The sequence below is a fragment of the Rhipicephalus sanguineus genome, unplaced genomic scaffold (assembly GCF_013339695.2).
Source record: "Rhipicephalus sanguineus isolate Rsan-2018 unplaced genomic scaffold, BIME_Rsan_1.4 Seq6642, whole genome shotgun sequence".
Lineage (NCBI taxonomy): Eukaryota > Metazoa > Arthropoda > Arachnida > Ixodida > Ixodidae > Rhipicephalus > Rhipicephalus sanguineus.
Genome location: NW_023615723.1, coordinates 36,883 through 53,278, shown reverse-complemented (window position 1 = coordinate 53,278; position 16,396 = coordinate 36,883). Strand labels below are relative to the sequence as shown.

Here is a 16,396-nt window from a genome sequence, read left to right as displayed (position 1 = left end):
GCCTGCTTTGCGTATGGCCGCTAGACGTTAGTTTCGCTTGTTTCTAATAATCGCTTTACCCCCGCCCGTGTTGTTAAAGGCGTAACGTGTTTGTTTCGCTAAGAAGCATGTGTTGCAAGTTCTTAGCGGTGTTAAGCAAGAGGAAAAAAAAAAAGAAAACCAAGAATGCTTTTAAACCAGACGGAACTGGTGTGCCTCCATGTTTTCATATTTAAATGTGTCTTAATATCGGTTTGCTTCGGACATGTTTAATCTGCTACAGTGTGCAAAAACTGGGCTAGTTGGTTGATTTTCATGGTAAAAGCAGCGCAAAAAGACGACAACACGATAAGAACGACACAGGACAGGCGCTGAACTGTTCAGCGCTGGTTCTGTGTCATTCTTATTATCATATTCCTTTTGCCGCTGCTTTTACCATATTTATAGTCTGCTTCAGTTGAACTAAACCACTTGCTCGGCTGCATAGCTCAGCTGACTTTAAAGTGTTCTTTCCTCTTGGTCAAGTGTAAACTGTTTACAATCGTTCATAGCGAGTATACTGGCTGCAGCACCCTAGCTGCAGTGCAGCGCGTTTTTTTTTTTTCTCTCTCTTAGTCCGCACCCACCTCCCCCCCTCCATTTCCTTTGTATTGTAGTATTGTAGGGGGTTCTCTTGGGCGCGAAATGTTCAAAGCATTTACATTTTACGGCTACTTTTCCTTGAGAAAATTGAAGTGCTCTTGAGCGCGAAATGTTCAAAGCATTTACAATTTCCGGCTCCTTTTCCTTGAGAAAATTGAAGTGGAGATCGGAATGCTGCAGCTGGAGGCTCTTTGATACTGAGCATTTTATTTTATTATTTTAGCGATAGTTCTATTTATGCGAGGACCAATGATTTCTGTTAACTTACGGCTTTAGATGCATACTAAGTAATGCAAGGACATGTTTATTTATCACACATTTGTCATCCCATAATTATGTCAGACATTTGTTATCACATACTCCCCTATCACGTTAAGAGGTCAAATTACTTGACCCTCCTCAACTTCAAGTTTTTGGCGCTCCCTTATTTTTGGACACTCCTGTCTGCTTTTCTTTTTTGGTAAAGTACTTCGGTGCGTCCGGAACACCGTAGGCACAGCGTCTTCTGACAAACGCGGGGTATCTCAACAACCTCACCGTTTATAATGTGTTGGTATGTCCTTCCGATGAAACTCACGTCGAAGTGCCGCTCGCAAACAACGCTGTCCCTCGTCAGCTCTTTGTCAGTCCGCTTATTATTTCGAGCTCATTGCTCTCGCCTCGAGAGATCCTTCGGGGCTTTAAAGACCGAAAGCTTCTCCGAGCACGATCTTCCCCACGCCTTTACAGCCAGGGACGAAGCATGTACTTGCGCGATTTGACGGCATGGTTCGCAGAACACGTGGGTACAGTGGCGGGTAAACAAACGACGAGAGCGAAGGCAAGGCATCCGAACAAAACGACGGCACAGCACAGAGAGAACGAACGAGTCCAGACGAGCCAAAGCAAGCGAGCGCGAGCACCTACTACTACACCAGCGCCCCTTGCGGCGGCCAGAACTTTCAATGCGTTCTGCGCATCGCTCTCCCACGGCGGGGATACAGCGCCCGTCACACTTCCCCCTCTAGCCACCATACTAGTACACTGTAGATTCAACGACTGCACAGCAGCTAAAAACGAGAAGCGGCAGCATAATACTCATTTCCGTTTCCTGTTGTACGGCGGCATCTCTTGGTCGGCTACTTTAGTTCATAACGCCACCGCTATCCTTATTTCCGTTGCACTGTCAAAGGTATAGTTTCCCTTCTCTATACTCGGCGACAACTTATCTTGGCATTGGAGCGAAGGCTACGGAGGCGGGGCATCCGCACATTTGTGTTACTACGCAAGTAGTTCGGCATCTTGCAGCCGATTTCAGTTCCAGTTTCGGTTTCGCTTGCTCGCATCGCTAAAGCGTTTAGCACCACGTCTACATGCAGAATGGGAACATCAGTGTGCGTAGATGCATCTACCTACTGTACTGTATATTGTCACAGGGTTGTTACGTTGACGAAGGCAGCAGTGGGTGTGTCGAAGATGAAACTCTTTATTTGGGCAAACTTGTGGGCGGGAAACGAGTCAATCAGAGCGTCGTCCGTCAATAATTCTGACAAGTCGTAAAGCGTGTCGGCTTTTATACATGTTCTGTCGAATGTTCCAGTGTTATCGCTGGTGGCCACGTAATCTCTGACTATTCGCGTACAGCGCGCAATCTTAACAGAAAGATCTAAAACAATCGTGGCGCTTCTGGAAAATCGCATCGCGGTCTGCGCGGAGCATTCCAAACAGTCTTTGCGGGTGAAGCCCGAAGACAACAAAATAAGGCACATGATAATATGACGAACGCCACCAAGCGCACACCGCAACCTGAATACGGCGTTTGCTAGATTGTAACGCGAGGGGCGACTTTAGTAGCAAAAATTTGGAGAAAAAGCTCGCATTGTATTCGAATAAATACGGAATGCAAGTACCATGATGCCGCTGAATTGGGTTTAGATTTAAAGAGAGCTCACGCTTAATTAAAAAGAGACTGACGCAGATTATTTTATCAAGCTTCGCTGGTCACACACCTTCACAGAGCGTAGTGTCTCGGCCGTAGGTATTTCATTGCGCATGAAGTAGCTGTGAACTTTGCGCCGCAATGCTGCCAACGCAAACGTGTAATAGCGCAGCAGCCGCGTCTTGCCGGTGATGCGCTTCTCAGTTTGGCCCGAGAAATTCAATTGCGCGTCGGGGAGGCAAGTGGGGCCCGCAGAGCTTCAGCCTTGATGCGATTAACTGGTCGCTCACTCACTCCGGTGAGCTCGGCGACAGTCCGGCACACTGCATTTGCAGACGAGTCACGCTGACGGCGCCTCACTACAGCGATGACATTGCAGATAACTCGCGTGGTCTGGTTTGATAGCCACTTTCTGTCACATTTAGAGTACAGCTTCTTCGGAGAACGAAACGGCGAGTTGGCGGCCGCACACGGTTCAGGCCAACGGTTCAGGCGGCATCGCGGACGCCATGTTTACTGAGACGAGAGAGCAGGCGTGAGGGAAATGAGGTGCAGGCGTGAGGAAAACGTGGTGCTGTCCAAAAAATAAAGACAGAAACAAACTTGAAGTTTACAATAACATTATTTCACGAATGGCTTCCCATACTCGTTCTCTTTTTATAATGAAAAAATCTTTATTTATTCGAGCTAGGTAACTTTTCGAATTAGAAAATAAATATAGGTACTATTTCTTGGCGCGCGCGCATGCAGGCACTTTGGCTCTGTAGCTTCCACAGTGGTGCCAAGAAAAGTTGTCGCGGAGTATAGGTGGTCCACCACCTGTTGCGCTTCTGTCTGCTGCTGGCTGTCCTGCTGTTCGTCTGCGCACTTCGAAGCTCCCGCCGTCCAAGATAAGATAGATAAGCATGTTGTCTGCGGCCGTCAAACAAGGTGCGTTATCGCAGACTTTCACTATGCGACATCTCCGCGCCGAGGGGCTTTGCGCGGACTGCGCGCCGCAGAATGCCGTTTGGTCTCCCCATGTGCGCGTGCTTCGCATGTCGGTGTCACACTATTTTCATTCATTACCGAGTCGATTTTGAAACACTGCGCTTCCGCTTCATCACCTCGCTAGCTTGCTTTCATTTCATTAATTCCTGCGGCTCTGAAAAGCCGGAGGGCGGGACGAGCCAGTCTGTGCATTGGGCGTGGAAATGGGCTAGTTGGTTGCCGGCTTTAGGAAACGTGTTCATATCGGCACATCTGTTGATGTGCATTCAAACGGGGCCACGCGTTTATAACGTGCGAAATTGTGGCAGTGTTGTACTGAAAGAAAAATTTCAGTTGAATGTGGAATGAGGCGGCCAGCAGCATGTCCCATTGGGCATTCGGGGTCAAATCCTGCCACTGCCACAAAGTGCTGATGGAAAAGCGGGTTCTTATATGAGTGCGTGCGCCGGGGAACTGAATATTGCAACTCGATAAGCGGATACGGGGGTTGCTTGTTTCAAAAACGGGTCAAAATAGGGGACCACTCGCGCGTGCACTGATTTGTGTTTATGCGCAGTAACGAGCAGTGTATGTGCAAAAATATTTGACAGAACACGATCACATCTGAAATATGTCATTTTTGTTTTTACGTAACGGAAAGGCTCTCTGACAGAGCCTCGTTTCTGTGTAGCCAGTGCTTCATCAGTTTCTTTGAGACGATGCATCAAGTGTTGAATGCATCGCTGGGGAAAAACAGCGCAAAAAAGGACGAGGACGCAGGACCACAGTATAGCACCTACACATGGCCAGACAAGTAGTCGCAGCCTTTAGTCAGCATGCAATTCGGCTTGAGTAGCAGCGACCAGGTGATAAAGTACTACTCCTTGTTAGTCAAAAAAAACAGCAGGAGGTGGAAGATGGAAGCTGCGATGAAAAAATCCGTAAACAGGGGGTGGGTGCTCGAGCCGACATTTCGACAAGTGGACTTGTCTTATTCAAGGCAGGAGTTCCAGCCTTGAAGAAGACAAGTCCACTTGTCGAAATGTTGGCTCGAGCACCCACCCCCTGTTTACGGATTTTTTCTTTACTCCTTGTTAGGGGTCACAATACCTAGGAAGAGGCTTACTTATTGTGACAGGTTGCTATTTGAGCCGTGTGTTGACAGAAATAAAAAGGGTGCAATGTGCGCACAATTTTTTTCTTTTTGGTCTCCTTGTCTGGCACAGGGCTTTTGTTTTTTGGCCTTACTGCATGAACTCATCTAACTGATTAGAAGTGCTAAAGCACAATATTTTTTTCATATTTTGAGATGGACAACAGTGACACTCTGGTTAGTCATTCTTGAAGAAAAAACAACACAGACACACAAAAAAAAAAGAAGACAAGAAAGAGAGGGAAGGCACACAGTGCTCTCCTCGCATGAAAGTTTATTGGAAGGAAGCATAAGCTTATTATGTGCACGAACTGTGCATGTCAAGTGAAAAAACTTAAGTCATACATTCATCAATAAAATAGAACTTTTTTTGTGCCACATCACCGAGGGTTGGCTAACACAACAATCGCTAGACTTGCTAATGTGAAAAGCTTCTCAAACTTGTGTGAACTGGTCATAGTGCATAAACAGAACTGAGCATTAGAAAAACTGGTTGTACAGCTTCATGAGGCCTGTAGGGGCCTGTAAAATATTAATGCATAATAAGAAAAGTAAAACTTTATTTTTAATCAGTAAACATGTGATGCTGTCTGCAAGCAGTGTAGGTGTGTTAAGTTGAGTGAGTCATATAGAAAATGTATGCAAGCTAAGGTAAAGCTTACTTTGATTTTTGTGGTCGCAATAATTATTCTAAAGATATGAAAAACCTGATTATGTCCTCAATGCACAAAGCTGGAAATAAAAATATGACATGGTTGCTGATATTTAGGGCTACGTGTTTTTGGATAACTTTGACCGTCAACCTTTTGTTACGCGATAGAAAATAAGCCCTAACCATGAAAAAAATGTTTTATGTTTATGCAATGTGTTCTTTTGTTGTCTGCATGACTTTTTTTATGTTGCATTAGATTGTATTAAGTTTCACTGTTGAGTTGTAAATATTAATATTGTATTAGAGATAACAACATTTCTGTGTATGAAACGCAATTGTATTCTGCAATATGTGTAATATGTTCATGCTCACGTTGTTATTTGTATGCCCACCTGCCTTGGTCTCCAAGTGAGACTGGCAGTATTGAAAATAAATAAATAAATAAATAAATAAATAAATAAATAAATAAATAAACACTCGCCGGTAAAACTTTTGACAATTCGGATTTATCCGATAAACTCCAATTTTAAAAGGGCATTTTCAACGTTCAAAGGTAATTGAATTTTAAAGCTGAGAATCATCAATCGAAAGGAGCGCACCTCCATCAGCGGCAGCAACCTCGTTAAATATGCTTGCGTCTGTTACAACAAGCTTTTTTAAAGTTGTAATACAAACAAACGGGGGTGCCTTGTTTTCCAAGTATTTGTGCTTGTATGTATATGTATTTGTGTGTTCAAACCTTCCAGACATCTAGAATACACTTAGTGTGTTCGCATGTTTTCGTGTTTAGATATCATTTCATCTGAGGTTTTGGAATATTGAGAATAATAATAATAATAATAATAGTTTCTTTATTTTTCATCAAAAAGATGAGGGAGGCTGGGAAAAAAAGCTGAGAAGCAGCTTGACTAGCTCCTGCCCCTTACCCCCCCCTTCCCCGCAGTCAGTGTACACTTTGGCGAGTTTACAGCAGTGCAGATCAACAGCCTTATTAACAGGGTAAATAAACAGGAAGTGAGAAAAAACGAAAGGATGGAGAAACAGGATTATCAGCAACAATGCAACACATTTTCATTGGAAATAAAATGATAAGAACACATTGCAACAACTTACAACGCAAAATTAAACACTGAATTTCCTCCCAAAAAATAAACTTTGAATTTCAAGAAAGGTAAAGTCCGAAAACAGGGAGCACTAGTGATATTATAAAAGAGGACTCGTGGTATCCTCGGGAGAAAAAAAAAGAATGTAAATCATGGTCTGCCCAGCCAGAACTTCAGGCATCTATATGTTACCAGTAAAATGAAAAGGAGCCCATTGGGTAAACATACTGCTAAGACAACCTGAAAATAGTTGGCACAAATATTTGTGCTTGTATTTAGCTGAGCTATAGTCGGCTACATTTTGACAAGTCCAGATGACCGAACCACTGCAGCCGATCGTCACCGTGACTAAAGAAATAGTTGCACTCATGCATTCCGCAATGCTGTCATGATGTCTGTCTGAAGAGTGGGGCAGGCTTGTATGCCTCTGAGGGGAGAATGCCACAGACTTGTAAAGTTGTACCAGATTGTAGTAATAAATTGAAGTAGCCACTATCTGTAGGATTTTTGTGCAAATCTATTACGTGTCTGTTTGATGACATGAACTTGAGTAGTTGCTGTGGTGATGCAGTTGCGAGCAGGCATGCTGTGCGGCGTGCCTCTAGTGGCTGGGCAGCCACGCAGACACTCCTGCAGGAGCAGCTGGCAGACATCCGTGAGGCTGGCACGTACAAGACTGAACGGGTGCTCACCTCCCGGCAGGCAGCATCTGTGCATGTTGCAGGCTGGGACAGGCCGGTGCTCAACCTGTGTGCCAACAACTACCTGGGACTCTCGGTGGGTCATGTAATGGAGGGAGCCCACTTGTGTGCACGGCACTGCACCAACCAAAGAAATCTCCATTTTCATTCATTTGAATGTAATCTAGTGAAGCCCAAACTCATTTAAATTTTATGTTCAAGCTTCGCTGTCAGTGTTTCATCGGTAAACTATAGATTTCAACGACGTGTGTGTTCTGTAGAGAAGAACTTCAGGAACATGGTAGGTTGAGCAAGGTTCTGAACAAAAGTCAGACACAACAATGTTTAAAGTCCAGAAATCATATTGCAGACTTCTACCAAAATGTCTGCAGGATGGACCAATTTCTCAATTCTTCATGATGTCTATATCAATTATATTGTGGATGGCTATGCTATGCTCTGGCTGCTTGGCACAAAGCCGCTTCCTCCTCTTCATCCTCCTCCCTTTCCCAACCCTTGCCAAACTGTACGAGGGTATGCTGTGCTTTAGCCCCCTCCCCATTGCTATACTATACTCTGCATGGCTATACGAGTACGAAAGAAGGGGAATTGTCCGAGGGGCTCGTTTTCTGTATTATACAAAACTACCGTAAAATGCCGAGCAAGCGCCCCCACCCGAGCAAGCGCCCCCCCTCCCTTTTTCAGGAGATCTGAAATAAGTGCCAGTGACCGAGCAGGTGCTCCCCTCCCCCTCCTCCCCTGCGGCCACATTTTTCTCAAGACGAGCATCGCTTGTGTAAAAACAACCACAAGAATGAGCACACTGAATGCGTACCTAATGTTGTTTATGAAATTCCATGGTTATGTGGTCGGTTGTATATTGGTCAAAGCGGTCGCTGCTTCAATGGTTTGACAGTGACGAGAGGGAATAAAAACAGTACATAAATAAATCATTTCATTAGAAACATGGATGGGCATTTTTAAAAATTTTTAGCGGCTCTCCCACCGCAATCTTAATTTCGGTACGGGACCGAGCAAGCACCCCCTTTAAATCTGGTCGGATTATCCTTCACTGTAGGGGGCGCATTTTACGGTAATGAAACCAATGGACAGTTAAGCATAGGGGACATCATTTGACATTTCTTTACTATGGTGTAACGATTCTCACTTAAATTGAAAGGAATTAAAGGGGATGAACAATCACCCTTTCCGTCAGTGGGATCCGAACACACAACCTTCGAACTGCACATCCGATGCTCTACCATTTGTGACCATGAAATTGTCCTGCCTGGCTATACAGTTAGCCGTAGGGACAGACAATCGAGAGGCAGTATGTACTCCGTGATGGCTGGGAGTCCTGGGCACTGATGCTCTGCGGTGCAAGATACACTTATACCCACGCCACATGGGCCCAAGAAATGACATTCAGTAGTTCAAGGAGCACCGACACAAAAGCTTTGCATCTTGTTTTTTCTGTTGCAATAAGTAGCTAACGACCCACTTGTCATGGCTGAAAAGCTCCTTTCCTCGAGCGCACGACAGTTAATTATTTGGAGACTGTTGTATAGCGCCCAGTCGCAGTTTCAATTTCAGAGCACCGAGTGAGGCATCCTGCCTCACTCGGCGCTCTCTGGACCCCGAGTGGTTTTCATGTAAACATAGCTGGCTACGTGAGCACACAAAACCGCGTGCACATGAGCGCCACACCAGGGTGTAGAAACGAAATGTTTTTCGTTTCGGTTTAGTTTCGTTCCACCGTAAAAAGTTCCGTTCTGTTTCTGTTCTGGAGCAAAAAAAGAATGTTCCATAATGGTTTGTAATGGCTTTCTGTTTGTATGCAAAAGTTTTCAGTTACGGTAATCATAAAAAAACATTGAATTTGTGATATAGTTACTTGCCCTCCTCTTAAGAAAGTGGGATAGGGGCAAAACACATTCTTCAGAGGAGCGGAAGTAACTGTAACCATGAACTCCTACCAACTAGAACAAAACAAGTATACCCCTCAAAGTTATAGTAATTATTTTCTCAAAAGTCAATTACGATTTTTTTAGCTGGCTCAATGCATTGTGTCAACGTAGTGAGCACGACCTCAGAAGCAGCATGCCATTCTGTGTACCCTCTGATGTGCGAGACCGCTGTTCTGATAAAAAAATTGTAGTGGCTGAGCTCACCTATGCCAGGATATACGTAGCGTGAGCGGAGGTTCAGCTGATTATTCTTAGCTCTCCTGGTTGTCTAGGATTAGCTTGATTATCATGCTTACGGCTGCTTCAATGACACACACACGGTATACGCATTATGTTACACATGTATATTTATTTTTTGTTCAACACCATTTTCTATTGCTACAAAGACAGCTCGGTGGTCACTGTAGTAACACGCTGCTGTCTTTATGGCCCCAACGCTCGGCGCAGCGTCAGACGGCCACTGCGCGAAGGAGGCACACAGCTGGGCGCGCGCCGGCGCCAGGATGTCTGCCACGGCTATGACATCACTCTTCTAGAATGCGCAGATCGGCGAGGCGCGCGCGCTAGCTCTGGTGCGCCAGCGTCGCGCCGTGTGACATCACTGCTCCTCGCGCATGGGCAGCACGGCTCTGCCACGCAGAATCGCTCCAGCTCGGGCAGTGTAGCTAACGCTACAAAAATCGCCAGGCCTGCTTGGAACATGCAGCACAGTCACAGCGAAAGCTGGAAAAGCGGTCTCTCTAGAGCCCGTTGTAGACTCTCTAGGGGCAACTAATACTACAAGTACACATGCAAGGTACCCTCTACGCCATAAATCGTCGTAATTTTCCTGAAGTAGCAAAGCACCCACTATGCCATTTTCGTTGTTCTTCGGAGAATCGTGGCACCCGCTACACATCTGTGAGGCATTATGTGCGCTTTGTGCTGTGGCTGGTGACGATGAAGAATTATGGCTGAGCCCTTTGTAACGGGTTGAAAGCATTCAACGACTGACTCGTTGAGCAATTCACATTGTATGACGCCAGGTTGTTATTTTACTCTTCTGCCACGCTATATTACATATGCTAACACGATTCCTTGCTCGACATGACGCCTGTATAGAGTAATTTTGCGAAGGAGTTACAAGCACCAGTGTGACACTGTGGTGGAATACTCGACTGCCACGCAGAGGACACGAGTTAAAATCCCATTTGATCCTAGAAATTTGTTTCTCATTTCACTTTTTTTTTATTTCACGCGAGAGCGGTTATGGACACCGGTGGTGGTGGACAACTATGGCGGCAAAGTTGGCCGTTGTGATCTCATAACAGCTTTCGCTCTAACAAACTTCAATGCCGACAATGCTCTCTCCATGCTGGCCTGCGTGACAGGCGCACAATAGTCCACTTGCGTTAATATTTCTGGTTGCCACTGTTTTCCTTTCTTGCACAATGTAAACATATCTTTGCTTCGGAATTCCTGCCCGAGGTACGCGCTAATATTGTACCCTGAAATATGCATAATTGCTCACATTGCATGACCTCAGTTGTTCCGGATTGCCATGTTTTCTCGTGAACCGAAAAACAATTTTAAAAATTTCGGTTTAACTCCGGAACGAAATAATAGATCGAGTTTCGGTTACGTTTTTGTATTGGTCAAAAAATATTGTTTTTTTTTCGTTTTTTGTTTTTGGTTTTCGTTCTGTCCCGACACACTGCACTGCAATCACAACTATATTCAACGAAGTCTACCTGGGTGCTGCTACAACCTCTCTGAGACGTAAATATGCGTGACCCTCAAAAATGCACTGCTGAGGCAAGGACGTCAGCCTTTGTACTCCCGTACAAGTCTGCCCCCTCTTTCCATTGAAAAGGTCTGTTGGGAGAGAGCGTTCGTAAAGATCGTGGCTGCCAACACAAACTTGTGACGCAGATGGCGGTTGGTTGTTTACAGGAAAACCAAAAGCGCATTTCGCGTGCAGTGGTGCGATACACACTTTAGCCCTTTAACCGCCAATTTAAGGGGAGATGCGGGTCGAAGACACTTTTTTTTAAATATTCATTTTGGAGCAATGAAACTTGATCTGCTTATAGAACTTTTTATGCTGATTTCAAATATATAATTAGTTTTCTTGCAAGTTGCATACTTTTAGTTCTGCAACATGACAAATTGAAAAACTGAAGCATCTTGCCCCCCCTCTTTTCAGACCTAAACTTCAATAATTTTTTACAATTGATAGTTCATAATGTTTCAAATAAAGTGCGGAATGCAAATAACTAATTAGGAAGTCCATACAAAATATGTACTAGACGTGAAAAATTTTAATGTTGGAAGTTCATATTTCTCCTACCCTAGTGAAAGTTTACATAACTTTTTTTTATTTTATAATAAGAATATCGAAACTTAACAAGATACTTGCATTTCTCGTACTTTGGAAAAACTTTGGGAAAAATTTCATGCAGATCTGAGCACCAGAAGTACCCGAAAAAGGAGGGGCACATTGACAAAAATGGCAAAATTTGTGTTTTGAGAAAAACGAGTTTTAAAGTCAAAATTCCATGTTTATTTATCAAAGATGTCATTGAATGCAACGAAATTTGTACACAAGAAAGAACAATCCTCCTTGTAGTGGCCACTGCCATTAAAATGCGCCAGCACCATAGGTTTGGCCCTCACAGCTCTTTCGAGCTGACTCCTCGACAAGAGATTTTTTCTTCAGCGCACGCCGACAGGCCCTTGCTTCTCCTGTTAGTTTTTGAGACATTTTTTTCTGGCGTGTGCTGTCCCATGATGTGCCAAGAGCAACCAGATCATGAGACGGGAGCACGCCAAGCTCTTCCAGAACACGTTCGAAATTGGAGTGCCCTCGATTAAACCAACGTGTTCAATGCTGTCATATCAGCAATCAACGAAGACTCGTCGTCCTGCGATTTTTCTTCGTCTTCGAAGAGTCCGATCTTTTTCTGGGAGGCACTCATATATTCGAATGCCGCGGCAAACTCGTCGGACGCATCGGCGTCACTGCCACTACGCCTTGCGGCAGGAGACGATCTTTTCGTGGTTTGAGTGTTCGGCTTTGATTTGCGCCGGCGTCCTCGAAATTTGTGCGTCGCGTGAAACTTCACAGGCCGGTGACCGCGCTTCCTACGGCTTTCTTCATCCATAACGGATAAACACTCGAGAAAAAGCGTTGTTCAGCTGCGCTGCTCGACGAGACACGGATCCTGCAAGTAGGCTTCACAGCACACACAGGCGCGCAGCGGCCAATGGCGGCTCCCGATCCGTACCACGTGATTTAAAGCCAGTCGCGGCGCTCGAAGAAGGCGGCAAAAGCGTGCTTCTCTTTATTATTTCTTGCGCTGCAGCAGCGCGGGAAACTGTTGTTATTTGAAGAGTGAGGCTCGGCTCTTCGCCTCATGCGGTCGACAATGGTGAGCGGCGGCGCATTATCAGTGGCAAGGTGCTCGAAGATGACACACTTTCGGCCTTTTGACAGCCACCTTGTGCTCTTTAGACGCAATTTTAAAGCATTTCCAGTTGAGTCTCGACATTGATTTTTTTTTTTATAACAGTAGAGGTACTAATCTTAACAAAACAGGCGAAAACAAAAAATCGATAATTTTTTAGAAAACTCGTGTTTTTCGACCCGCATCTCCCCTTAACTGCCGAAAAATGTACCAAGATCACCAGTTCTTTTTAAATAGTCATAATTTTTTCCATGCAATTCTGATTTTGAATGTATATTACATCATTGTAATAGCACAGAAATGTTTAGAATTAGCACAGAAATGAAAAAAGAAAAAAAAAAACTGCTTTTGAGGGCGGCCGTCTCTCAATGCATGCCGTGGTAATGGGTCAGAACGTACTGAAATTCAAAGTATTTGTTTGATGCAATACACGGTAACATACTGAAAATTGCACGGACATTGGTTCGTTGTAACAAAAGCTTTCGTGTTTAAAGGGCCCCTCACCAGGCCACATAGCAAATTTTAGTTAGACATTGGAAGTTGTTGTGTGCCGAATGAAGAGCAGTATCCCGCAAGAATTTTTCAAATCGGTTCATTACGAGCTGAGAAAAACAATAATTTGTAGCGGCGCGAAACCATGATGCGAGGAGGCAAGTTTCAAACCCTTGCCACTCGCCCCGTGTAGCCTTAGCAAGCCAAATCCCTTCCCTGCCCTCTTCCCTTGACACATACGCATGAACACGTCATGCGTATGCATGGTCACGTGCGCGTGACGTGCCCGAGCCAGCCCGAGCACGCAAGCGGCGTTGCACGGCCGCTACCTTTCTTTTTATGTAGCGGCCGTGGGCGTTTTGTCGGCGTTCTCTGTGGTGTACTGCCTGTTTCTGCGGAACGGACATGAAAGCTGAGACAATTCTACGGGCACGAGAGTGACGGTGTCATGAGCCAGTGCCGTATTAACGTTTACTTGGACGCGGTAGAATAAACGAGCATAATGAGTGCTCAAACGCGCCAGAACATTACTTTCGTTTCCAGGGCTGGCGTCTGCTCGATGGCGTCTGCTCGAACCGCGGGGACACGAACGCATGGGAAAGGGAGGCACATTAGCCCCGCATCTCGCTGCAATTCACGGAAAAAAATGAAAAAGACGCACACATTACCTTTGCGTGTCCCATTATTTCTCTCAAGTTTTATTAATCTATTCAACCAACAAATTACACAAACTACACATGTCGTGTCAAATAATTATCGCAGCGTCACGTGCTACTGTTGGCGACGTCAGAGCACAGTCGTCTACGTAGAGGAGCGACGTCACAGCACTACCATCCACGTAGGGCCATTTTATCATGTACGTCATCCCCTCATTCTCTAAAGCGCGCGCTCTCGAGAGGAAGGGCAAGCAGCGTTCACCTTGAAATTTGACCCATTTCTGCGACGCGTAGCGTTGCAAATTTTGGCAGACGTGATCGTGAACGCCCAGTGTATGCATTGCGCTCGTTAGCTCAAAATTGTCAAACCTGGTGAGGGGCCCTTTAATAGTCGCTGTTTGTGTGGTACATTTCGAAGCATGGTGTTGAAGCGTTATTGTCATCTCTCGTCGTCATCTGAAGCAATATCCAGGGTAAAGACAATGTCCGTGTCGTTGTTGGACAAATTCCATATCGTCACTAACGCTGCTTTCTGTACTGTTCCAAGAATCACCTCTTTTTCGTGGAGCATAGCTGCCACCGGCATTCTTATTGCAAAGAGGCATTATGAAATGACTGTTGCCAGGCTTAAAACACGCGCGAAAGGCATGAAATGCAGTTTTTCGTAGACATCTACCGCCATCTAGGGTTGGAAATTGCAACCAGATCAATTGATGACTGTGATACGTCTTTGGCAGTGGAAGGAGTGGAAAATCGGGCCAGACGAGTGCGACTCGTCGTTGGCGATATTGGTACAAACTCGTCTGACGACTACAGCTAAGGGTTGGCGGTTAAGGGGTTAAAATTGATTTTAAATATGTTGTAGGCTATATTACGTATCGATATTTCGTAATTGACGCGTGTGTCCACACCATTCTACCCCACAAGTTATCTCGCCATCAAAATTTGTGTCAGTATTCCTATTAGTATTATTAAGTTTATGAATGACATTTTTTTTTGGCAGTGCTGCGACACATCTAAATATAATGGCATTTGACCAGACGGTGTCGATAACAGTGATTTTGCAATTGGCAATTCTAGGGTAATAATGAAATATAAACGCGCGTTTTAACAACTCGGATCTGCTGCATTCAAGGATAGTGTAATGTAGAAGTAAGCATACTATGGTGCCATTAGCTTGGGTTCCTTCCTCTCGTTTACAACGTTGCAACTGATCACAGCAGCTTTGGTCATGGCTAGTTGAATCCGAAGCCCGGAATCCCACACAGTGCCTGTCATGCCGAAGCCATTGCAATTCTGAAATGAATTTCGCTATAGTGCAGCAGGGAAATAACAAGCGATTTGTTAAATGTCATGCATAAAATATTTTTGACATGGTAGGTGCCATTTCTGATGCTTTATGTGTACTGCAGTGAGCAAGCTTTGGTGTCGAGAGTACGCATTTCTTAGCCGAGTGGGTGCTAGCGAAGGCATTTGGTGACGAATGGCATTAAGGCGAATACCATTTGATTTGCCCATGTGGCACCAATGCAAATGGAATTAAATTTTAAAGCATCAAAAAGTTAATGCCTATTTTTGTGCCTGTGGGACACAGGTATTGACCGATGGCGTTGTACTTGTTGGAGCTGTCTATAGGTCTCCAAATAGCAGTGCGATTCAGCTAGACCCATTATCCGACTACATGCTTAGGCATGCTTCTGGCAAGAGGATTATCATGGCTGGTGATTTTAATCTACCAGACATAAACTGGAGATGTCTTAATCCTGGAACTGGTACTAATAACCATATAATAGATTTCATGTTTACTTTCAACCTTACCCAAATTGTTGACACGCTGACTCGTGTTCATAACCACATCATTAATGTCAGAAGCTTGGATGTCTTCCCATAAGGAAGCCCCATTTGACCTGTGATTCCCGACGCCTGCAGAGTCACCCCGATGTGATAGAGGCTGGCAAGAAGGCTCTGGACACCCACGGTGCAGGGTTGAGCTCGGTGCGCTTCATCTGTGGAACACAGGCAAGTCCTCACTGTGCTTTCAGTCTGTTTTGCAAACCTGGTAGCTGCATTTTAATGGATGACGATTGCCAAGCCGCTTGAGCACATACATTTCAGTGCACCAGAGTGACCAAAATACAGCGTGGGTGAATCCAGATAAGAGTGAAGTGGTAGTTTGGGTCACCATTATTGAGCTTTATGAAATTTTCTTTAGGTGCAGGTATTGGGCCTAGAGCAATGACTTTAAAGTTAGTTCAGTGAAAAAGAAAAGTTTCGTTTGCCTAAAAAAATTACTAAAATTTCGGCCACTGAAAACACCTTTGCACTGACTTTGCAATTTCTGAACATTCAATGTACTTGGTAAAAAAAGCGGTACACTTGATCACACCATTTACTTTCCCTTAAAGATCAAGTGAAATGCAACCTTTTGAGTATTTTTATTACACTTTGCTGTGTAAAGAATTCTGAGAAAAAAAATTGCAGACATAGTAAGTGGCCTAAGATACTTCAGGTATTATTGCTTGTAGACAACTTAAACTCAGTAGGCATGGACTTTGGTACTTGTGCTTTCTTTTGAAATAATTTTTGTGGCTTTGTTAGACACGATTACACTTCAAAATTGTGCTCAAATATATGTGGTTTACCATAAACTTTAAAAGTTTTAAAGTAGTTTAAAAAGGCCATATTTAACTTTAAAAAAAAAACCTTCCAGTTAAAGTCAAGGACATTGTCTACTGTGAT

The 16,396-nt window shown here is 44.5% G+C and overlaps 1 protein-coding gene across 1 annotated transcript in view; it reads left to right on the top strand.

Moving 5' to 3' along the window:
• The first annotated feature begins 3,307 nt into the window (after positions 1 to 3,307).
• LOC119378050 (2-amino-3-ketobutyrate coenzyme A ligase, mitochondrial) overlaps positions 3,308 to 16,396 on the top strand; it is a 33,567-nt gene continuing 20,478 nt past the window's right edge. The window contains exons 1-3 of the mRNA XM_037647296.1: positions 3,308 to 3,469; positions 6,988 to 7,193; positions 15,587 to 15,676. Coding sequence (XP_037503224.1) covers positions 3,445 to 3,469; positions 6,988 to 7,193; positions 15,587 to 15,676 — 321 coding nt within the window. The 5' untranslated portion in view covers positions 3,308 to 3,444. The remainder of the gene's footprint in view (positions 3,470 to 6,987; positions 7,194 to 15,586; positions 15,677 to 16,396) is intronic.